General features: G+C 41.8%; 1 protein-coding gene across 17 annotated transcripts in view; it reads left to right on the top strand.

Annotated features, from left to right (window-relative positions):
- The window catches only part of NCOR1 (nuclear receptor corepressor 1), a 149989-nt gene that overhangs the window by 70052 nt on the left and 55931 nt on the right, over window positions 1-24006 (top strand). For 13 of the 17 annotated variants that reach the window (XM_057717049.1, XM_057717052.1, XM_057717056.1 and 10 more), the window contains 9 exons: window positions 52-142; window positions 1667-1845; window positions 2317-2371; window positions 3098-3199; window positions 10544-10671; window positions 12873-13090; window positions 14634-14696; window positions 16489-16628; window positions 19642-19768. In XM_057717049.1, coding sequence (XP_057573032.1) covers window positions 52-142; window positions 1667-1845; window positions 2317-2371; window positions 3098-3199; window positions 10544-10671; window positions 12873-13090; window positions 14634-14696; window positions 16489-16628; window positions 19642-19768 — 1103 coding nt within the window. The remainder of the gene's footprint in view (window positions 1-51; window positions 143-1666; window positions 1846-2316; window positions 2372-3097; window positions 3200-10543; window positions 10672-12872; window positions 13091-14633; window positions 14697-16488; window positions 16629-19641; window positions 19769-24006) is intronic. The other 4 variants (XM_057717063.1, XM_057717065.1, XM_057717053.1 and 1 more) reach the window with 1 other exon arrangement.

Raw genomic sequence — 24006 nt, 5'->3', positions numbered from 1 at the left:
TTCTTTATAAAAGGCCTTTAAATGTATCTATAATTTCTTCCTCACGTTTAGAGTTGGCCAGAGGGGAGCTGGTCTTTCAGCCACCATTGCTAGGAGTGAGCATGAGATTTCTGAAATTATTGATGGGCTCTCTGAACAGGAGGTAAGACAGTTAATTGATTTAATTCAAGTTAAATAATTAACTATTCAGGCATTTTAGCCTCATACCCTGCGAACTGAGTGTTGATTTGTATGTAGATGAGGGAACACTTGTGGCATTTGAATTGTTCCAAAGTCTGTGGCCCACCATTGGAAGTTTTAATGATCATGGTGGCATTTTACTAAGATGGCTTTGGCAGCAGGGAGGCCTGGAAGGAGGTAAGGAGGCTGTTATGATGGGATGACAATGGTAGAATGTGTGGGAGGACCTGATAAGAGAGGTTTAGTAGAAGGTAGAGTAGACAGGACAACTGTGATCTCTAGCCAGATGAGCCTGGGAGAGATCTGATATGATATTAATAAGTCATTTCTGAATAAGAATAAATTTCAGTTCTTAACAGTGGGTCCTCCTAGCTGTGTTCAAACTATCTCTGAAGGTCAGTTCAAAAGCCATGTATGGAGTTTTGCTAGTTTTGGTTTTATGATATTGCTGTTTAAAAACCTCATCTCTAGGTTCTGAAGGTCTTGCTTATTTGAACATGGTGGTCCTCTTAAGTAATAATGAAAGACAATGATTACATCGCTATACGTTTCAGAATTTGTGGCCATAAACTCTGCAATGATGACTTAACTCTGTGTTAAATTTCTTTGCTCACTTTTTGACTAATTCTATAAGGGGGGCATCTGCAAACAGCCAAAACTAGTATCAGGTGAGGTGATTTCAAGCTAATGCATCTGTCCCAAACCACACTTCGGTGTTCAGACTGATTGAGAGGACCCTTAAAATTAGAACCTTTGTGAGGACTTGACTCTAAGGCAGTGTCTGCTTGCATGAGAAGAGTTTCAGGAAAAAACCTAGCCTTGTATTGGGGTCAGGACTTAAAATTTTTGGTAAAAGTTTTCTCATGGAAGTTTGTGCTTATAAACTTACTGAATTAAACTTTGGGAAAAATAAATTGTATAACTGTAACCAAGTTTTAGTTGAAATTCTAAGGATCATAGTCTTAAATTTGCAATGGAAAGATTATGTAAAATTAGCAAGAAGTGCTTAATACTTAAGTAAGTTTAGTTGATTTAAAATCAATAACCTTAAAATTTTGGTTCCTGTCTGCTTATTTTTCTATTTTATTATTCTTAACAATGATGTTAAGACTTTTTAAAATGAGGCAGTGTTAACGTTAGTAAGTGCTTCATAAGATCATTACTTCAGTGACTTGACATTACTGTGTGTCCTTTAGGTCTCAGATCCAGTATCTGAAGTATCAGCTTCGTTTAAGGAAAGAACTCAATTTGTAGTAGTAGATTATAAAAAAACTAATATATGTACTCTCTTCCTCTGTTATTCATGCAAAGAGTATTTATTAGATATGTGTATAATTACTACGTGTTAGATGTTATGGTACCACCGCTGTTGTCATTAAAGCACATACATGGTGTTTCAGTGTCTGTTAAGGGCCACCACAGGGTCTGTGGCCCTTTTTAAGTTTTATTCTATGTAAGTTGCATTTCTTTTTTTTCTCCTCCCCAGAATAATGAGAAACAAATGCGACAGCTTTCTGTGATCCCACCCATGATGTTTGATGCAGAACAGAGACGGGTCAAGTTCATTAACATGAATGGGCTTATGGAGGACCCTATGAAGGTTTATAAAGATAGGCAGTTCATGAATGTTTGGACTGACCATGAGAAGGAGATCTTTAAGGACAAGTAATTTAAACTTTAAATTATTCTCTAATAGAAGTGTACATAAGTTAGTGAAAAGTATTGCATTTACTTGTAAATTGAACTGTTACCCCTCAAACTTGGCCCCATTTTGGCATTTGAGTGGGTACTGTGGAAGGCAGAAAAGATAGATTTGGTATGACCTTCCTATAAGTTTATAGGCAGGAATGTAGGTACCAGTAGTAAGAACAGGGTTGTGGGGTCATTTTAAGTGTTACCCGAACCTGATTGGTGTCCGAATCACCCAGGGGTGCATTTTAAAGTTAGATTTCTGTGCTCTGCCATATCCCAATCCAGTTCCTGGTGCATGGTGCCCAGAAGTCTGTGCCCTTTAAGAGGGCATTAGCATTTAGGAGTCAATAGGAATTAGCCTACGTTATATTTCTATTCCTAAGGGCTTTCCCCTCTCTTCTTGTTAAAATGTGTGTGTGTGTGTTGTTTTTTTTTTTTACTCAGGTTTATCCAGCATCCAAAAAACTTTGGACTTATTGCATCTTACTTGGAAAGGAAGGTAAGAAATAGTTTGCATTGAGAATGTTTATAAATTTGTGATGGTTGCTGCTTTGAAATTTTGTGCTCCAACACAGAAAAGTAGTTAAATAGAAATACAAGTAGTTAAATAGAATTTTTGCGAAGGGCTTGATACAGAAAAGATTCTCATGTGAATAGTATAGTGATATTTATTTACAATTATATGATGATAGATTCTAAGCACAGAACACAGACTAATTTTCGTGGTTAACGAAAAATGACCTGATATTATATTTCCATAAAAACACGTAGGTTACAATGTTTTTTGAACCTCATTAAACTGCTAATTAAAATTTCAGTGTCCTGATTTTCCTTAAATTTTTTTTCACAATGGATTGGATGTTGGGTTAGTGAGCAAAATATTAAAAGAGACATTTTGAATATTTACATGTATGGAGGAGGAAAGAGAATTTAGTTACTGGTAAATAAGAAAGTGCTTGAATGTTTCTGATAGTTCCTGGTATCTTTTACATAACTTGTATTAAGACAGCTGTGATTGTCCATGAAAATAGTAGATACTATATATATATTTTTTTTTTTTTTTTTTTTTTTTTTTTTTTACAGCCTAGGTATGCCTTAAAAAGCTAGCCATTTATATTTTTCTTCAGTTTATAGTTTGAGAACACTAGAGTTTCCTTGGAACTGTTATTTGATTTTTTAAAAAAATGTATTTCATTGGATCCTCAAAAATAATTTTTTTTTGTAGAGTGTTCCTGATTGTGTTTTGTATTACTACTTAACCAAGAAAAATGAGAATTATAAAGCCCTAGTAAGAAGGAACTATGGAAAACGTAGAGGAAGAAACCAGGTGTGTTTCATTATTGTGTGGAAACTACTTCAGGGCTGGTGGAAATACAAAGATGAGAATGTTTTAATAGGAGCCTTATATGTAATAATGTGTGATTTAGGAATTGATGTTTCTATTAAATTAATTAGAATGTTATGACCATATTTTGATTATTTTGAAGTTAGTATATATTTAATGTGTTATATTTTCTATTTTGAATGCATTTTGTTTCTAGTGTAACAAAACTAATGAGAAAAGTTTTATTTTTTATGCTATTGAAATTGTGCATGTCAGAGTTAACAATAATGTAATTAAACATGAGAACGCATGATACCATATTTAATATCCCACCTTTACCAGTCCTTTTGTCTGTGGGGGGGACAGGTAGAGTAAAGGAGAGAAGTTATAGCATGGTGACTAGAGTAAAGCTGAGAAGTATAGCATGGTAACTAGACTGAAGGGTTCTTTACCGAAATACCGGGGACCCAATTGTGTTTCAGGTTCACTTCGTTTCTGGGGTTAAAGTACTTGACCTCAGAACATTATTTTTAATGCAGTGCAGTGTGTGTTTTCACAGTTGCAGTTTGGTACTTGAGAAACTTTTCCTTCAAATAGCTGATCAGTCGCCCTCACAGCTTCCCTCTGCTCTTCCTGTGAGCCCCAGGCCCTGAGGCCTCGCAGGATGTGTGGCACGTGTGCGTGCGGACGGTTGCTGTCTTCAGCATTCCTGATGCTCTTCTGGTCCCCACCCCCCAGCCCACTGCCTTCCCTTCCCTGGTCACCCCCGTCGCCAGATGCAGGTTCTCTCATGATGTGGTCATCACCTTCTCGTGTGTTCTGGGTCACTGTTTCCTGCAGAAAAATGCCACCTCACAGGATGTGACGACAGACTCTTCAGAAGCAGTATTTCTTGGTCAAGAAAAAGGATAGAGTGTTTTATGGGTCAGCTGTGTAAAACGCTGCTAGAGGTCAAGTGAGCTGCGGTGGGTAGGTGAGGGGCAAGGACTAAGACCATAGTGGGGCTGGGGGCGTGCAGAGCACAGGTGTCCCCTGTTTCTAAAGTTCGCTTATGAGAGGGTGCCGAGGAACGGAGGCAGGGCTGCTGGGGGTGGGAAGGGAGGGAAGGGCCTGCTGCTACCGCGACCAGCGCTGCAGAGACAGACAGAGGGTGCTGCAGGGCTCCGGGAAGGTCTGACCAGCGAGTTGAAGGGCAGGGTGGGCACTGGTGGTGACGAGGGGAACTCTATTCCACCAGAAGGGGAGCCGTGGTGTCTCCCCGCTTCCCCAGAGAAAGTGGAATTGGGGTCCGTTAGCCAGAGATGGTAGAGCCCTCCTACGTTTTAAACAAGTTTCAGCTACTAATTTTTAAGAATAGCTTTATTCCTAATTGCAAAGTGGTACTTATAACGTTTATTTTTAGAAAGTGTCTGTATTACTGTTTGATTTTTTTCAATCCCAGATAATGTCAGGGGATAATTTGATTTACGTTATACCTCACCTTTGCCCCATTAGCAGTCTGTGGCTTGTGATGACAAAGCAGGAAGTTTTGTGTGACAGGATTGTCTCTGTTACTCTGAAACACTGGTTTTCCATCCTAAAGTTATCTGGGACAGCATTTCACTCCTCGCTGTGGCGTACTTGTCTTTGTGGGGGTCCAGCCATGGGGGTGTTTTCTTCTGCACCACTTGTCCTCTATGCTACTGCTGTTCGCACGTCCCAGGACGCATGTACCCTCACCTGGACCTGAACCTTGGGATGCTTGCCCCCAGGTAGGCTGTTTTGTTTTGGGCAGCCTTTCTGACAGTCTGGTGCTGCCACCTTGAAGATTTTTCCTCTACTTTTATATTTTTCTGGTTGATTCACTGGGAATTTGGGAGGGGAGGGAGTTAAATGATGGACTTAAACTACCATCTCAGACCCAAAGAATCTTATCTCTGTTTCTTAATTGCTTGTGTCAAAATACATGGGTAGTTTTTCAGAGTTAGACAGTGTTGGGTGGTGTGAGCTCTCTCCTGTGGAACTGAATGATGGGCACCCATACCAGAGGGGAGGGGAAGCCCTTAGACTTTTCAGCAGAAGAGTCATCTAAGGTTTCAGTTGTGACAGGAGCCTTTTGGCTGCTCTGTTGAGACTTGACTGTAGGGGAGGCCAGTTAGGGGTTCTTCTAGTAATTTCAGTGGCTTGGGCCAGGCTGCAGTGGGACCTGGGGAGAACTGGTCAGGTTCTGGGTATGTTTTTGGAGGTACAGCCAGTGGGTTTTGCTGATGGATTGATTGTGGGGGGTGTGGGGATGGTTGGCAGAGATAGACTGAGTCTTGGCTGATGGAGTTGACTGTGATGGCTCGTAGGAGGGAGGAGCAGATTTGGGGGCAATTGGCACGTGCTAGGTTTTCAGGGCCTGTTAGATAGACTCTGTCCATGTGGAGATGGAGAGTGGGCAGGGAGACACGGAAGTCTGCAGTTTAGGAAGAAGGTCTGGGCGGGAAATGGAGAGTTTGCTTATAGAAAAAAGTTCAGACAGACTTTTTGTTGTTGGTGGTGGTGGTTTTGGCTGCTGCACGTGGCATGTGGGATCTTAGCTCCCTGACCAGATATCGAACCCGGGCCCCCTACAGTGGAAGCTCGGAGGCGTCACCACTGGACCAGTAGGGAGTTCCCCAGAAAGACTTTTTTTTTTTTTTAAAGAAAAATCTAGTTACAAGTTAAGAATTTTTAAATGGGTGTTTTTACCCTGGTAGGTGTAGAGCTCTAACTAATCTGAAAATCGCTCTGCTTCTCTGCTATCCAGTCCGGTTTGAATGGGTAGGAAGAACGTGGGTCATCCCGAGCGAGTAGAGCGGGTTTATTGCAGGTGGGTTCTGCTGACGTGCGCGCCGCCGTCCTCTCAGGGCTGGCTTGCTCTCCTCTCCCCCACGCGCAGCCGCTTACCTGTGGGAAGTCATTTTTATTCAGCAGGTGAATGTAGTATCCCGTTGACTGTGAGGTGTGACTTTTAACCTGCTATTGCCATAGGGAACCTTGCATATTATTTACTTAGAAGATAAGTTTTAATCTTAGAATCAGCCAGGAATGAGAGAGAATCATAGTTTTGGTACAGCTGTGTTCAGAGATAATTGTTGGCAAAAGTTTTAACTCTTCTCTCAAAATTATGTTAACTTCTGCCCAAGCCATCCTCACAGCTCGGCCTGCTGGCTGCGTGGAGCCCCGCATCCAGTTCAGCCGCAGCGGTGCGTGCGTGTCGGCGGGTGTGGCCAGAAGCCATGCCTCAGCATTACTGCTTGGGACCTCGGGTTGTAAACCCCGTGCCAAGGAGTCATTTGATTCTATGTGCAGCGTTTTTGTTAGAAGTAAGAATTCCATCTCACTTTGCAGCAGAAACCCCCGTCTAGTGGCTCTGTCACTGTGCGGGTAGGATTACTGTGGCACCTGCTCGTGACCCGCAGCAGAGCAAGTCATTGTTTGGAAGCCACATTCTTCACTTCCAGATCCTTGATGGCTTTACAAGAACTTGTACTCTCCCTTCATGCCTACAGTATCTTCCCCTTTAACTGTGCCAGCATGTTTTTATTTCCCAAAGGTATTCAGAAAGTGTATACTTATGGAAATGTAGTAATTGTTGTAATTGGAGGAGTTTTTGACTAAACTGTTAGCTATACACGAGTTAGAAAGGGTGATTTAGACAGTTACATAATTGGATATAATGGAAAAAGCCTTAGATCCCAAATGCTCTGCTTCTTTGTGTCTCTGACCCTCTAGCTGTGTCCCGTCACTTGGTGACATCTGTGAGCAGTGGTGGGTACCTTTCAGGGCTAACAGGAGGCTGGGTGTGTGTGGTACCTAGAGTGTAGGGACCACCCAGTAAGTAAAGGGCAGCAGGTACCGCCTTTGTTGCCTTCAACCAACGTGCTTCTTGGTGATGGACAGCTTTCACTCTTCAGGAAAGTAGTCTCCAGTTCAGTTGCTTTAAAGGCATTAGTTATTAATATACTTTGAGTAGATTGGCATGAAATATTTTCTATTTATTGCCTGAAGTACTTTTAAGAAAACCTCAGTGGCTGAAGTAGTTCTTCATTTTTCTGCCTCTTGTACATTGTTAGTTAACTAGCTCCTTGTTCTTAAATTTAGTCACTTCATTTCCTTGGCAACTTCACTTTCTGCTCACTGGGAATTCCTTTATTTATCTGTTTTCTAAAGACCTGAGGCTTAGCAGTAATGAATCTCAGCATAAGCTAGCATTTGATCTTGCTATAGAAGACCCTGCTGACCTTGACCCTGTTCTTCATTTATCTTCATGAAATACATGTAACTCTCACTTTTTTCATTGGAGTTTTCATTTTGTTTTATGATGTGCTCTGGCATTCAGAGTGAATAACTTATCATCTCATGTTGGGAGGATCTCCCTAACAGAATGAGACATTTTTTTAATTGTCTATCAAGTGTTGGTCTTCAGGAGAGAGAAGTGTGGCCAGGAAGCTCATGGGAGTGCCTGTGTCTCCTAGGGTCCTTTGAAGAGTTTCCTTTTGAAACCATGGGCTTCTGCTCCAGCCAGCCCTCTGAAAGGGTCAAGGAGTGTGGCCTGGACCATGGGGGTTGGCGCTTTTCTTTACAGACTTGCCTGAAACAAAAGCAGTGCCAGCCGCTTCTGGTGAAAGGAGAGCTTGTTCCTTCCTGTCTCTCGTGTCCCTCCTTGCTGTGGGTCTTGGTGCCTGTCTCCCAGGTGAGGTGCTGCCCGCACTCCCTCGCGTCCTGTCCGCCTGCTGCTGCTGCTCCACGCGGGGCGCTGCTCTGCACTGTTTGGCAGCTCCAGCGGTTTCTTTGGCTCGTCCGCACACACTCTGAGAACTGGCGGCTGTGTCTCTGGAGGGATCCTGCCCTCTACATACCTCTGCCTCTCAGCACACCCCCTCCCCCCACCCCCCCAGCCTGCAGGAGGGGCCAGTCAGCGGTGGGCTGGTTTCAGGCGGCAGGGTGTTTGGGGATTGCTTGCGTACTTCAAAACCCTGGGTCTGCACTAGGAGCAGAGGAGTATTAGGGGAATACAGTCAGAGTGTTGTTCAAGTCTAAGGGGCAGTAGACCTCTTTCCTTATCTTCAGCTGAGTGGACAACCACCCATCACTTCGTAGGGCTGTAAACCGTTTTCTGGGTGCCAGGCAGAGGGCAGAGTTGGTATGCCATCTTGTTGGTTCAAAATGACAGATGAATGATACATTTGTGGGGGGCAGGGTGAGGGTATTAGCATTTGAAACAGGTCTTGTAACCACTGTAGTGTGCTAGGGATTCAGAGATGAATTAAACATTCCCAGTTGTAAAGCAGAACTAACCACGGCTGGAAAGTATACATTTGAAAATCTTTCTGATTTCTTAGTTTTCTCTAGTAATAATACATATTCAGGAGAAAAGGAAACTGGCAGTTAGACAGAGTGAGCAGCTGGGAAGGTCGGATAAGGCGAGTAAGGGCATCATGGTATTGAAACGGTTTAGCAGGGCTCAGCGTGGAAGAGTGGATTCTGCTCTTGGTGGACTGTGAAAATTTTCTACAGTCAAGGCATCGAGGATGAGGAGGAGGAAAAAAGCAGGATCGGCGACAGTGGAAATGTAGGGTGGGAGGGGTGGGAGTGGTGGTGGTCGTAGGGCAGACTGTTGGATAGCTGGGTCCTGGAGGTGACGCAGTGCCCCCTGAGGATGGCAGCAGTGGCTCCTGGTGGGAGGGTTAATGGGCATGACGGGGAGTATTCCACACGTCGGGTATTATGTTGATAGAAAAGGCATCGACAGACATGTTCAAATCTGAAGAATAATGACAAGGCATAATAAGTCGCGTGATAAAATCAAGTCTGTGCTCCTGGGAGTCTTTGAGAGTCAGTCCGTAACACCAGAAGAGGAAGAAAGGTGTCATAGGTAGAGTTCCTGAAATTCGTCAAGGGAGGTTTTCAAATACCATAGTTGAGCAGTGTTCTGGAAGTGGCAGGCACAAGGTGGAAGGGTTCAGATTCTTCTTCCTTCCTCCGTGGGTTAGAAAAAGGTACGGTGTAGGACCTCTTCTGGAGCGGCCAGTTATCTGAAGGAAAAGCTGGATTGTAGTTTTGAGAAGTCAGTAAAAGACTTCGAGATGCCGTCAGAAGTTAAGGAAAGGGCTTCCCTGGTGGCGCAGTCGTTAAGAATCCGCCTGCCAGTGCAGGGGACATGGGTTCAAGCCCTGGTCTGGGAAGATCCCACGTGCTGCTGAGCAACTACGCCCGTGTGCCATAAGTACGAGCCTGGCTCTAGAGCCCGAGTGCCACAACTACTGAAGTTTGTGCGCCTAGAGCCCGTGCTCCACAACAAGAGAAGCCACTGCAGTGAGAAGCCCGTGTACTGCAACGAAGATAGCCCCTGCCTGCTGCAACTAGAGAAAGCCTGTGCGGAGCAATGAAGACCCAATGAAACCAATAAAAATAAATAAATTTAAAATTAAAAAAAAGAAAGGAAAAAGAAATTAAGGAAAATTTTACTTTGTTCTGGGCAAAGGCATGAAAACGCTGGGTGTGCTGAGGGCAGCCTCGGAAGGGTCGGGGTTAGGAGGAGGAGGTGCACTTGGGCAGGTCGGCGTGTGCTGCAGGGGGAGTTGGAGTCGAGTCCTGTTCGGTTAGGCCATTTGATTTCTTAATTAAACAAACATAGTAATACTCAACACAAACTTAATTTCACTTTTCTCAGTTTTAGCAAGTGAGACATCAGAAATAAAAGGGTCCATAATCTTATCTTCCAGTCTTTGTTTATATACATATTTACAATTACATAGTTGTAATTATAGCTTAGACATATTTGAGTGTTTTACTTTTCACTTTATCATATCCTTAGTATTTTTCTAAATTGTTTGTCTTGATAATGACCATGGCTATCTACTATTCCATTAAATGAATGTTTCCCCAAAAGAGTAAAAGCATAAAGAGGTTTCTTGTAGTATTATCCATAATGATGAAAAAATTGGGAACATACTAGGTATCTGATACTAGGGAGCATGGTTTGATAAATTATAGTTTATCAAATTTCAAGGTAGAATTAGATGTGGGAATTACAGAAAGAGAGTACCAACCTCAGATTTCTAAGTGGAATCTTAACATTGTCACCTCTCTGATGGATCCAGACACTATGAGTGTGTGTGTGTGCGCGCACGTGCGTGTGTGTGACCTTTTAAACAATACATATAGACTGCATTAAAGAGCATTAGACTAATTTTTAATACATGGTCCCTAGTTACATTGTAGATGATTAATAGGTTAATCGTACATTAAATTTGTTGCATAGATACTTATTATTCATCATTATGATTTGAGGAGCTGTTTCTTTTATTTTCCAATTTTACAAATGATGGTTCATTCTAGCAGCAAATTGCCCGACCTTCACAAGAAGAAAAAGTAGAAGAAAAAGAAGAAGATAAAGCAGAAAAAACAGAAAAAAAAGAGGAGGAAAAGAAAGATGAAGAAGAAAAAGATGAAAAGGAGGACTCTAAGTGAGTTAAACAGTTAGCTGTTGTAGTTATTTATAAATAATGAGATTGAATCTCTTGAAAGTGTAAAATTTTAGATGAAAGAATCAACGGGATGTGTGCTTTGATCATCTAATAGTTATTTGATATATTAAGGAGTGGAATATTCCAGGAAGTGTAACTTTTGGCTTGATGGACTTATTTACCAGACACGACATACTTTGTTTCAGAAGGGATGAGCTACAGTAATAGACACCGTCACTGAGATGCAGTGAGTATAGTTTAATCTTTGATTTGGAAGTACCTCAGGCAGTGTACATTAGTGTAAAAATGCTGCTGAGTGGTTTTAATTTATATAATATCTTATATTCCAGCTTTATGGATTTTATTTTTCATATAAAACAGGCCTCCTGGTTTGTTTGTGGTTGTTGTTGCTGTTTTCCTGGTAGTAAAAGTAATTCTTATTCCTTGTAGAAAATCAGGAAGAGAGAACAAAATATAAAGAAAATGAACCTGTGACTCTGTCACTCAGAGATAGCTATTGTTGATGTCTTTGTGTACACATTTTGGCGGGATTGGGTGAGTGGAGACCCTTAGCAGCTGGCTTGTTTGTTTCTCCTCCAAGGATCAGCTTTATTGAGGCATTATTTACACAGACTAAATTTCACCAGTTTTAAGTGTATACGTTGATGCATTTTGACAGTTGTATGCACTGGTGCACCTGTTGCTGCAGTCGTGACTCAGAACGTTCCATCACCTCGGAAGGTTTCCCCATACTCCTTAGCCTTGATTTCCCTCCCCCCTCCCCCGCCCCTGGTGGCTACTAATCTGTTTTGCCTTTTCTGGAATTTCATATAAATGGCATCATACAGTATGTCATTTCCTGCTGTGTGGCTGCTCTCGCTTAGTGTAATGAATGTGAGATCCACACAGGTTGTTGCTCAAGTTAGTATTTGTTTCTTTTAATATTTACTGTGTTATTTCTATAATCCTCTTGGAAATGCTGAAGGTTTATCGAATTTTGAGGCAGCAAAAGCAGCCTATATCACTTGCTGTGGTTTTTAAAGAGTTGGATACTCATGCCATTCTAATTTTGTGCTTAGGAAGATGATACCTATGAAATTTTATGGGTTTTTTTTTTTTTTTTTAGTTAGGTAAAACATTTATCCTCCCACGTGGTCAGTGGTTCTGCTCATATGTTACTGCCATATCTTGTTTTTACTTTGTTCTTAAAACCCCTAGTTTATTTAATAAGCACTCATTTATTACTGCTGTGAGTAGGTCTCATGGAGGATGCAGAAATACATAAGACACGTCTTCTTCTCAGGGAGTTTGTGATCTAGTAGGAAAAATTAGGCACGATGCAAGTACTCTTTAAGGAAAAGAAAGAAGCCTGAAAGAAATGAGCAGAACCAGTAAAGTGTGTTGGGAGACTGAGGAGAGGCTGAGTGTTACTTCTGCCTGGATTGTTCGGAGGACTTCCTGCAGGATCGTAGTCTGTGTGCATAGAATAGAGGGGGTGGCGGGAATGGACAGGCCTCTTCGAGAAATGGCAGGTGATGGTTTTGTGAGATTGGAACGCAGGGCACCTCAAGGAGAAACGTGCAAGGAGGTCAGGGTTCAATTATGTAAAGACTTAATGAAAGCTAAAGTGTAGCCTTCCCTTCGGAGGCTGTGTGGCCCTGTTTGGGAACAGGTAGGATTAGAGTGGAGGAAATGGGTTATTGCCGAAGCCGTTCTGCTGGAACAAGGATCCACGAGCATGTAGAGCAGATGGAGGTGGAGGAGTCAGGGAGGCTGTTGTAAGGACTGGGACTGGACTGCTAAGGCCCTGAACACGCATGGTGGTAGTAGAGGTGGTGGACTTGGTGGGAGGAATATCAGAGGAAAGAACCAGAATGTGGCGTTAGTTCACATGTGGGAAGTAATGAACAAGGGAAAGAGCTGAAGGTGAAGTCAGATCTGTGGACCGAGTGAGCGCGAGTGTGCTGGTTCCTCTCACAGCAGACAGTCGGGACCAGGGAGCAGGAAGCCAGGTGGGGAGGGCGAGCATGTTTCTGGGTGGGTTGAGTTTGCAGTGATGGGAAGCCCAAGTGGTTATTCCAAGTAACTGGGAGCTTGGGTAGTTCTATTCAATTTCTGTTATAAGATTTTCAAAGCTGTAATCTTTTTGGTATATGTATGCTTTTAAATCACATAAAATGTTCTTTTGCTGTTGTTTCTAGAGAAAATACTAAGGAAAAGGATAAGACAGAAGGTACAGCAGAAGAAACTGAGGAGAGAGAGCAGGCCACACCCCGGGGCCGAAAGACTGCCAACAGTCAGGGCCGCCGAAAGGGCCGGATCACCAGGTCCATGACCAGTGAGGCCGCAGCTGCTAGCGCTGCAGCTGCCGCAGCCACTGAGGAGCCCCCACCACCTCTGCCACCGCCACCGGAACCCAGTGAGTGGACAGTATTAGAGCAAACAGGCCAGAATTTTGTTTGGGATTGTTTCTTTCAGTGCTGGGGTGAGGCAGGAGGGACCTCTGATATTGACAGCCTAGAAATGCTGATCTGAAACTCTGGCCTTTAAATTTGTTAGGCTTTAATATCAGAGTCTTTTGAAAAAGAGCGTGAGCCCCAACTGTCCTAATACAGCTGTTTTTCCTTTTACTTAGTTGTAACCCTAGTGTGCATGCCACCTTGTTTTCTGATGTTTTCACTGGGCACATATCATAACTTTTCTACTTTCTAAGTGACCTTCCTTTTCACTTTCGATGGCTGTGAGAGGTAGGCCATCTCCTCCCCCCCTTTAAAACTAATATAGGCAGCACTTTAATGAAAACATCTTTATTCACATAGCATTTCCTTTCTGTTAAATTAGTTTTCATAGGAATAACTTCTTAGGCAGGGGAATGCTGGGTCTAAGAGTACAGGCACTTTTCTCTCTTACGAAGGACTGTCTTCATCCGTTTATATGCGGTCATGTTGATGGTGAGAACCACCACTGGTGGTCCAGCGGCACCAGGTTTATCCTTACGTGAAGGATGGAAGAAAACACAGGTTCTGGAAACAACAAGGATGGCGTGAAGGGAATAATTAGACAAGCAGATGGGGGCAGATCATGGTGGGCTTTGTTTGCACTATATCCTGCTTTGCTTACAAAATAGAGAGCCTACAGAGGTTTTTAAATAGAGGAGTGTTGTAATTAGATTGGTGTTTTAGAAAGATAACTCTGGTGACAGTGTGGAGGTGTGTTTGCAATACGGACTTGGAGGCAGAGGGACCAGCTGCAAGGGCATCACTATGCATTCAGCGCTCCAGGCAGGGAGGGGATGTATTCAGGAGATTAGAACTGACGTACATCATTGGATGTGAGAGATAGATGGGAGGAAAGATACTAAGGCTTCAAAAATTAGTCTGAAGATCCTGATACTAATTGGAGTGACTGGGTGGATGGCAGTGATGTTAGTTGAGAAGGAGGATATAGCAGGAGCTCACTTTAGGCCCGAGGGTCTCAAGTTTCTTTGTAAAGTAATAGAAGAAGTGTTCAGTTTGTGATCCATCTGTTTGCTAGGTTTCAGGCACTGAGGATGAACACAGGGGCCTCCAGGAGTTTGGGGGAGATGGGGGTTCAGAGAGCAGGAGAGGGCTGTGCCTGCCTGGGCAGGAAGCAGGGAGGTGGCTGCTTCTGTTGACACTTCAAGAGAGGAAGGATGGAGCTCTAGGAAGTGGGGAGGCACCATGTTTAAACATGTGGACATGGATGGAGCCTTAAAGGACATTGAGACAGATCATAGCACTGGGGAGTGGGGGTTTTCCCCTCTATTATGGTGGAAGAGAGGCTGATACCATCCTATTTCCATAGTTTCTTGCACCTAATGCTTTAAAGTGGCTTTATGTCAGACAGATATTTAGGTTGTAGATTATATGCTCAGTGCCATACAGTCTGTGAAGGAAGGACTTCGTTTTTCTCTGGCTTATTGGGTTCTGTCTTTATTTCAGTTTCTACAGAACCTGTAGAAACCTCTCGATGGACAGAAGAAGAAATGGAAGTTGCTAAAAAAGGTAAATGGTAGTAGTTAATATTCTTTAGGTTTGTGTTTGTTTTTAGGGTTATTAGTAATGAGTGAGATGGAACTAATTTCTGTATAATTGAAAAAAAAGGAAAGTTCTTCCACAATGGTAAGTCGAATTTAGAAGTACACTGAAGAGTTCTTTTTGATGGTGTGGTGCCCAGTAAGGTACCCCAGCGTGCCTTAAGTGGCCCACTTTGAGAGATTTTTCTCTCTCATTTTATTTTGAATGTCCTATTAGAGAACAAGTAAGCTACTTTCAGTTTTCCAGAATAGTTGTCATTAAATGCTGTTAAAGTTGTTTTGGAAGGTATTTGATATAAAAAGTCTCTCGTTTAAAAGTTTCATTTAATAGAATGATACATACTTTCTCAGTTTGCATTTAGTAAGGCTAAGTTTGATTATAAACAGCTAAGAAATTACACTGCGATTCAGAGGAGAGAGCGTGGACTTTGCAGCCAGACAAACGAAGGTTTGAATCCTGCCTCTGACACTTTCATAGCTGTGTGGCCTTCATCTTACTCTGGAACATTATGGATCTTGTGTTCTGTTGTTGCTTATAAATGTCATACAGTTTGAGATTGAACTAAAATTTCTAAAAGGATAGATAATTGGTTTATAAATTAAAATTTATTTTTTAAGTAAAATAATTTTTGAGAAAGATTAGCCAACTCTTTTGGGGGTTAAGTAAGGATTTACCTTGTAGTTCTAAAGAGAAGTTATTGCAAATAGCTTGACCTTTTAGTGACACATTTCAGATTTATTTTCTGTTTAGCTGGTGATGAGTAACACATTTAAGAATCATGTAAACCAACTTAGCCAAAAATACAGCAGTTTAGAGTGTTCTGTCTTCACAGTAGTTTTATTTGGCGTTTCTTTGCCATGATGAGCATGTCTGTGACTGCCACGCTTCCGGGTCTTACTGTCCCCTGACCATCCCAGTGAAGTAGTGGGTGCTGGCTCTGCCGCCGTGTGCTCTTGTCCTGTGCACGTCCCCACGCGGGATGCTCAGGCCCTGTGTCTTTGAGCTTGTAGTCACACGTCACAGGAGCTGGAGGTGCTCTGCCAGTTACCATTGTTAAGGAGGCTGCTAGTGTTGACCTTGAAAAATTGATGTTTTCCCATGAATTACTGAATTTGTACTAGAAATTCCTGCTTGGATACACCTACGTCTAAAGTACCTCTCCGTATTTATGCATTTATATACCCATGTTCCTTGCACATACATGTCTGTGCGCATACGTGTGTCATTTGTTGAAAGAACAGATTGCATAGGTTCCTGTGATACATTGTATTACAACAGGTGTGGGAAAAAAAACTGGTTAATATTTTTAAGGGCATCCTTGATTGGGAATGGGCTGAAGACATGCTGATTATAAATGGAGTCTTAAGCATATCTTTACTTTGTGTTAATCACTTATTAACTTTGCATTGATATACTGTTTCCAGAGATTTAGAAGCACTGTACCTAATCACTCAGTTTACAGTGTTTGGGCTCTTAATGTGTGTCCAGCCTTGTCCTCGTCCTCTGGGAGGTACATAACAAGGATAATGTTGAACCCTTCCGTTAATGAGCATGTTTTAACTTTGGGTAGAAAAATAGAGCTGTTAATAAGTTTTGTGTCGATCACATTTCAACAAGCATTGAAGTATATCAATAAATAATTGAAAAACTTTTAGTATTAATGATTGTGAATGCAGTGATTAAATTGATTTTATTATTTTCCTTCTTTGCTTTATCAGGTGATTATTCAGTTAATGTTTGGTATGTGTTTAAAATACAGGTCTGGTAGAACATGGTCGTAACTGGGCAGCAATTGCCAAAATGGTGGGAACTAAAAGTGAAGCCCAATGTAAAAACTTCTATTTTAACTATAAAAGGCGACACAATCTTGATAACCTCTTGCAGCAGCATAAACAGAAAGTGAGTATATCAGAGGTGGTGAGTCTTTTACTTGCTGTTTTTTACTTAGAGTTTTTTTTTTTGAGCTTCAAAGATTGGTTTTGAAGGAAACTTTTTTGTATCTTGTATTTTTATTAATTATGTTTACCTGTAAAGGATATGCTAGTTTCTTGACACAAGTTGACTATTTGTTTATTTTTACTGCCCAAGGAGTAAAATTTCTGTTAGCGGTAATGGCAGTAAAGTACTTTTGACTTACTGTAGACTAGATTTGAAAAATAGAAGCATTTTGGAGTTTGAAGTGAAAACTTTAGTTCTGTTTACCATGTTGATTGAGTTGATTTGGCATATTAAAAAACATTTTCTCAGAGAGAAAGATTCCATAGGGTAAAAACTAAAGACCAGCACATTTTGAAAATTAGTGAAAGATTATTAGAGATGATTGAAAATTCCTTAGCCAGGAAGTTCCAGTGCTCTCAGAGTCTACAGAGCTCTTTGAGGGTTCCATGAAGTCAAAACTATTTTCATAAAAGTGCTAAGCTGTTTCCTTTTTCCGCTGTCTGGACATTTGCATTTAAGGTGTCAAAGCAGCTGTGAGTGAGAGTGCTGGTGCCTTGGCGTGAGCCGTGGCCGGGTGCCACTGCACTCAGCGCTCTATGCGCTCTTCATCTCCAAGCAGGTGCAGCTTTGTTTTGTAAGTGGCAGTTTCACTTAAGAATGCCCTTAGTGAAGCAACTGAAAATTGACTTTGGTAAATCTTGACGCCTGTGCACACGTCTGTGTGATGACAGGAGGATGCAGAGAGTCCTCTGCTCCGGCCAGGGAGGCGTGGCTCTCAAGGAAGGGCACTCTTGTGTTGTCGGAGTTCCAAGCTGAGCTAGCCTCCCCTTTGCATGGAATGTTATTTTTAATTAAAAGAATAACAACACAACTATGGTTTTTCAGACTTGAATATTTTGCAGACCTTTTCTTGAAAACAAATGAGCCTGTCTTGAAAGAAAACAACCATTAGTATTTGTTGCCACTTTTAAATTTCCAGCTTTCAGGCAAAAATTAGAATTTTGGATAATGTGTGTCTCTCACTGTGAGCTTAACATCATCACAATACTCAAGAGACTTTTCTGATGAGATTAGTGGTAATAGTAACTAATGTGATGTTTTGGTATATAATGAAATGTATCCAAATTTTAAAAATCTCTGTAACTCGTTTTCCAAGTGACCAACTCATGATATCACAATGGGTGTTGTGCATGGATGAAAGAACCATAAGCACAAGGTAGCGGAATGGATTTTAATAGAGTCCAAAAAGTGTATTGATACAGTCCAGATTTCATGTTGCACCTAACCTTTGAGTAGAGTGTTTCATCCTTTTGAAGAAGATTTTAAGAAAACATGACAAAATGTCTAATATCTGTTAAACTCAGTGGAAGATTTATAGGTGTTACCTTTCTGTATATTTGAATTATTACGTTAAAGTGAACGCTCTGATGTAATAAAGAAGATGTTTGGAGATATAGTAGATTATTGCATGTGACGAGAGGGATGTCGCAGAGGCTTGGTAAGCTGCTGTCTCTTCTGTAGCCGCTCAGGAAAGCACCAGACAGAACGGGTGAGTGCTGGCAAAGGAGAGGTACAGGTTGCACACCAAGAGAGCCCATACAGTAGCTCTTAGCTAATGAGTGCTCAGACATAGAGCACTCATGGAGCTTCCTTGAGGCTTCTTAGAAAATGTAGCCAGAGGAGTCTTCCCTTGTGTTCTTGCTCAGAACATAAGGATGGATTTTGTTTGGTCTTCAGAATTTCACCTAGTTCTGTTACTCTGATGTCAGAAAATAGATTTCTCTTTTGACTTAATTAATGCTTTAGGTTGGATCCTAAATAGCATATTCATATCTAAACTAAGAATAGGAAAAAATAAGAATATTGGTCATTTTTCACAGTTGGGGTGGTCATCATTTATTTGCCATTCTCTGAGGAGTCTCTCCTTGGGAGAGGCTGGCAGCTGAGGTCTGGTGACATGTGGGGTTTGGAGGAGGCACAGAACAGAGGACCACCAGGGCTGGGACCTTTGGGCCTGCAGGACTGGAGACCTTAAGTCTTCGGTTTAGCCACATAAGATAGAAAATACTACAATAAATGGCTAGTGTCTTACATTTATGTATGTAGACACATACTCTTACAGATAAGTGACCCCAGTAGAAGAATGAACAATTTTATGTAAATATGTAGTTTGCAGAAGGGGAAATCCTATTTTTTTTTAAAAAAGGAATTTGTTCTCATTAATAGTAAAAGAAATTCAGTAACAATGAGTTGTTGCCTATGAAATCACATAATTTTTAATGCCAGTGAAGGGAGGCTGTTGCAGCATTATTAACAACTTAAATACCTTAAAATAGGAAAATTGGAAATATATATATTGGTAGAGTGTTTTAATGGGATCATTAATAAAAATAGTCACTTTGAAGAATTCATAAAGTGGAGTATGTTCAGTTCATGATTATATTGTTAAAAAAGGTAGGATATGTAACTGCACGGGGCCACCCTGGTTTTGTTTACACATGTGCATGAGTGTTTACGCACACGTGTATGCGTGTAAAGGACTGAAAGGAAACACAGCAGCATACTTAGAACCTCTGGCTGCGAGAATTGTGAGCAGTTCTTATGTTTCTTAACATAGTTTTCTGTGTCTTCCACATTCCAACCGTTATTATTAGAAGATAAATGTATATGTTATTTTTATCAGACAACTGCATTATTTGGAGGGGGAGAAGAGCAGGGGTTTTGTGGGTTTTGGCTGTTTGTACGTGTGTAGTGGTGAGTGGCTCCGAAAGTGGTTCGGATGTAACGTTTGATGAGTTTGATGGAAGGGGTCCGCTTGCACGAAAGGCCCCTGAATGGCTCCCTCAGGGGACTGTACTCCCGCCAGAGGGCTGGTGGGACACGCAGACTGCTGCCTTACCTCTGGGGTGAGAGGTTTATGTCTTTCCTTTTAGTTATTTAAATCCCAAAAAAGCAGTATTTTTTACTCCTTTAGGCCTCACGGAAGCCTCGTGAAGAGCGAGATGTGTCTCAGTGTGAAAGTGTAGCTTCCACGGTGTCTGCTCAGGAGGACGAGGACATTGAAGCCTCCAATGAAGAGGAGAACCCCGAGGACAGTGAAGGTATCTCATCTTCCATCTGGTTGTGGCTTCTGCTGACCCAGGTGCGCAACGTGCCCCTTAGTCATCCGACTGTCTAGGAATCGCTTCATTAAGGAAACGTGAACACAGTGTATTCATTCAGGCAACACGTGTTTATTTGTGTAGCTCCTGAGGTGGTCCAGGTGCTATAACCAGAAGAGTTCGAAGGCGGCAGGCCTGCCTCAGACACCAAGTCCCGACGTCAGCAGAACGTCTGTGTGTCTGGATCATGGCCACACGTGTTGGTTCCATCAGTACCATCGGTTACCTTTCCCTCTTTATTTTATTCCATTCAGCTTGATTTATTTCAGTGCTTACAGAGCTTACACGTCATATTGATGTTTTCATGTAAAAAAAGTATTAATGATCCACAGGCACTGGCAGAAAAAAATGTCAACCCAAAAACTTAAGAGAAGAAATAACATCCTTTTTGTCAGTTGAACAATTTAATGACAACTTCCTGAAAAAGTAAATATTTTCTTGATTTCTTTCCTAATTAAAAACGTACCTAATTTAGTTCAGTTTACATTTCCATTAAAGTTTCCGTGGATTTGTTTTGTAAATTGTCCTCTTTTGAAGTGGGGATTTTCACAGTGATTTCAGTAGCTCTTTATATATCTCAAACCTGTTCACGTTTTATGTACACAAATATTTTCTCCATCTCATTTGCTTTTTGTTTTATCTTTAAATTACCAGAGTTTAAACTTTGCAGGTAATTAGAACTATTTACATTTTCCTTTGTAGGCTCTTACATTTTAAGCTTTAAGAGATTCTATACCTTCCAGGAGTTTTATAAATATTAGATTTTGTTTTATTTTTTTTCTACAAGTTATTGTTATTGGGTTTTCGACTTAAAATTTGTCTTGAAATGGGTTTTGGCTTTGAACAATAAGGAAACTTCTGTGAGGTTTTGTGAAAAATGAGGCAGCTATTACAAAAGTAAAGAGACTGTTGGAGTAAGCTCACCTTGAGGTACAGTGAGGGTGCTGCAGACAGCTGAGAGGGAGAGTGTGTCTGGCACGTTGAAAGAGGTCCTCAGAGTTTGTTAATTGTAATAGGTTTGTAGCTGGTAGCCAGTGTTCCCTGGGTTATAAATGTACATGGAGCCTGTATTTTGCAGACTGGGTGGCTTAAACAATAGAAACCTATCTCTTGGATGAGGGCCCCACTCTTATGACCTCATTTAACCTTAATTACTTCCTTAGGACATTATCTCCAGGGACAGTCACACTGAACATTAGGGCTTTAACATACATTTTGGGGACACAATTCTGTTCATAACAAGGGCCAAGCCTGTTTGTCATGTACATATTTATTGTAGAACAGAGACGCCCATCCACGTATGGACTGACAGATTCTTAAAAACTGAGCACCAAAAGGTGACTTTTCCCCTTCTGTTTCCCTCCTGTTACTTTATCTTAGTGTGAAGCTTTTTTCAAATTGTCAAATAAGGTTATTAAGGTTAAGTGAGGTATTAAAATAATGTTTCCGTCGGCTCTAGTGTGGGGTGGCGTGGTCACATCATGCCCATTTATACATGTGCCTGTGTTGTGACATCTAGAATAGTTTCCTATTAATAGGAAATGAACTTGCCATGAGAATTGTGGATCTCCATTTCCTTTGACTTAATTTCATTTGGAAAGTGTCAGAGAAAAGAAAGCACAGTGCAGTTTCCATGAGCCATGATCCGTCTCACTGCTCAGCTTACGGAGACACTGCAGACCCACTGCTGGTCGTGCGGTCAGGCTCTTGCCCTGGGAGAGTGGAGGCAGCTGCTGGAGGCAGAGTCTGTGTCTGGCTCCTTAAAACACACATCTAACCGTGTGAGTATCTTTCCTGATTAGACGAGTTAAATCAGAAAGACTAAGACTTCCCCAGAATTTGGATTTCCTCTTGTTCTGAATCACTTTTTCAGGTGTTTTTTTGAGGGGGTGGGGGGTGGAGCGTGGGGCAGACGCACATTTGGCCAGTGCTTGGTGAAGCACGGCGCCTGGGAAATACACCTCCTCTGTGGTTTAACTGGAAAAGTGCTTATGTCAAATGATATCATCTGTGTACTCACTAACATGTCCTCCAGTATTTGGAACATAAATGACTTGTTCATTTGTCCTTGGGTTTGAGGCTTTCCATCACTGTATGAATAGAAATGAGGATGAAGTCAGGCTTTTTGTTAGCCTTTCAACATTTAGGTAGCATCTTTCACCAATAGTAATTGCTACTGTATATTGAGATCTTACTGCATATGAGGTGCTCTTCTGAGCTTTTGTCTTTTAATTTTGATTTTGTTTTTATTTTTGAGACTTGAACTCTCATCTGAATCTAGGCTCATACATCTAACTGCCTATTTAACATTTCTACTTGGACACCTAAGAGTTAACGTCTGAAACCAACTGGTGTTTCCCCACCACCACAACCTGCTTTCCCTCCAGTCTCTCCCTCGGTCAGTAAGTGATGCCAGCTCACTCATACCCCACCTGTGGGCCGCCAGCTTCTCTTCAGATGCACTGCCTAGGCTCTCATCACATCTCTTTCCCCCAGCCCTGCCGCCTGCCTCCGCGCCACTGTCATCTCCACTGCACTGGGCTCTTGATTGGTCCGCTTGCTGTTTTTTGTTCTATTAGATTTTTTTTCCTCCAAAGAATAGCCAGGGTGATCCTTATAATATATAAATCAGATCAAGTTCCTGCCCTACTCCAAATCCTGTGATACTTTCCCCTCTCATTCAGAATCAAAGCCAGAGGCCTGCGGTGATGGGCGAGGCCTCTGGCAGGAACTGACTCTGAGGCCTCTTTGCCAACCCCTTTCCGCCTGCTCACTGTGTTCTTTGTGGTGGTGGTTAATGGAGATGCAGTTGACAGACAACATTATATTAGTTTCGGGTTAGCAGCATGATCATTTGATATTTGTACATATCACAAAAGGATCACAGTAAATCTAGTTAACATTCATCACTGCATAGTTTTTTTTTGTGTGTGATGAGAATTTTTGATATCTTAGCAACTTTCAGACTTATAACACAGTGTAATTAACTCTAGTTACTATGCTGTACGTCACATCCCCAGGACTTGTTTATTTTATAACTAGGTATTTATACCTTTTGACACCTTCATCCATTTTGCCCACCCCTCACCTCCTGCCTCTGCCAATCACCAGTCTGTTCTCTGTATCTGTGCTTTTTTGTTTTCAGATTCCACATGTAAGTGACATCATACAGTATTTGTCCTTCTCTGTCTGACTTATTTCACTTAGCATAATGCCCTCATGTCCCATCCATGTCAGAAATGGCAAGATATACACCCCCCCCCCCCCCCCCACACACACACACATTTCCTTTATCCTTCCATCCATTGGTGGACACACAGGTTCCTTCCATATCTTGGCTATTGTGAGTAATGCTGCAGTGCGTGTTGGGGTGCAGATATCTTTTTAAGTTAGTGTTGTTGTTTTTTCCCTTCAGATAAATACCCAGAAATAGAATTGCTGGATCGTATGGGAGTTCCATTTTTAATTGTTTGAGGAACCTCCATCCTCTTTTCCATAGTGGCTGCACCAATTTCAATTCCCACCAACAGTGCATGAAGGTTCCCTTTTCTCCATATTATCCTCACCAACCCTTGTTACTTATCCTTTTGACGATGGCTGTTCTGACAGGTGTGAGGTGACTGTTCCCTGTGTTTTGACCACACTGCTCCCGAGCAGACAAACCCACTTGAGGGGCTTTTCCACCTGCTCATCTCTCTACCTGGAATGAGCTTCCACGCTTACTGTGGGCCTGTTGCAATGTCACGTTAGTGCTCTGATGCCTCCTTACCCCGATCCCCAGGTTTGCTCTTTCTGTGCTGCTTTTGTCACCACCTGACGTGTCGGGCGTTTATTGTCTGTTTTCTGTTTCACACTAGAATTTCTGCTTCGTTGGAAATTAGAGTGTAATTTCTTTCCCATGCGGTGTCAGCAGGACCTCAAACAGCTCTGTGCATGGCGGGTGTTAGGTACACATTTGAATGAATGAAAGAGTGAATTTGTAGAGTTTTTAAATATTATGCATGAAAAGTATTCTTTCCCATATGGTCATTTGTTTTAAGGATCACCTTTGGCGTATATTAATTTCTCACATACTTTAGGACCTGTCCCTAGACACTGTCTTCTGTACCATTGATTTACCTTGTCTGTTTCTGTGGCAGTTCCAAACACGTTGTAATATACTTGCTTCATAGTACATA

Source organism: Hippopotamus amphibius, chromosome 17, assembly GCF_030028045.1.
Source record: "Hippopotamus amphibius kiboko isolate mHipAmp2 chromosome 17, mHipAmp2.hap2, whole genome shotgun sequence".
Classification (NCBI taxonomy): domain Eukaryota; kingdom Metazoa; phylum Chordata; class Mammalia; order Artiodactyla; family Hippopotamidae; genus Hippopotamus; species Hippopotamus amphibius.
This window is presented reverse-complemented; position numbering and strand designations above follow the sequence as displayed.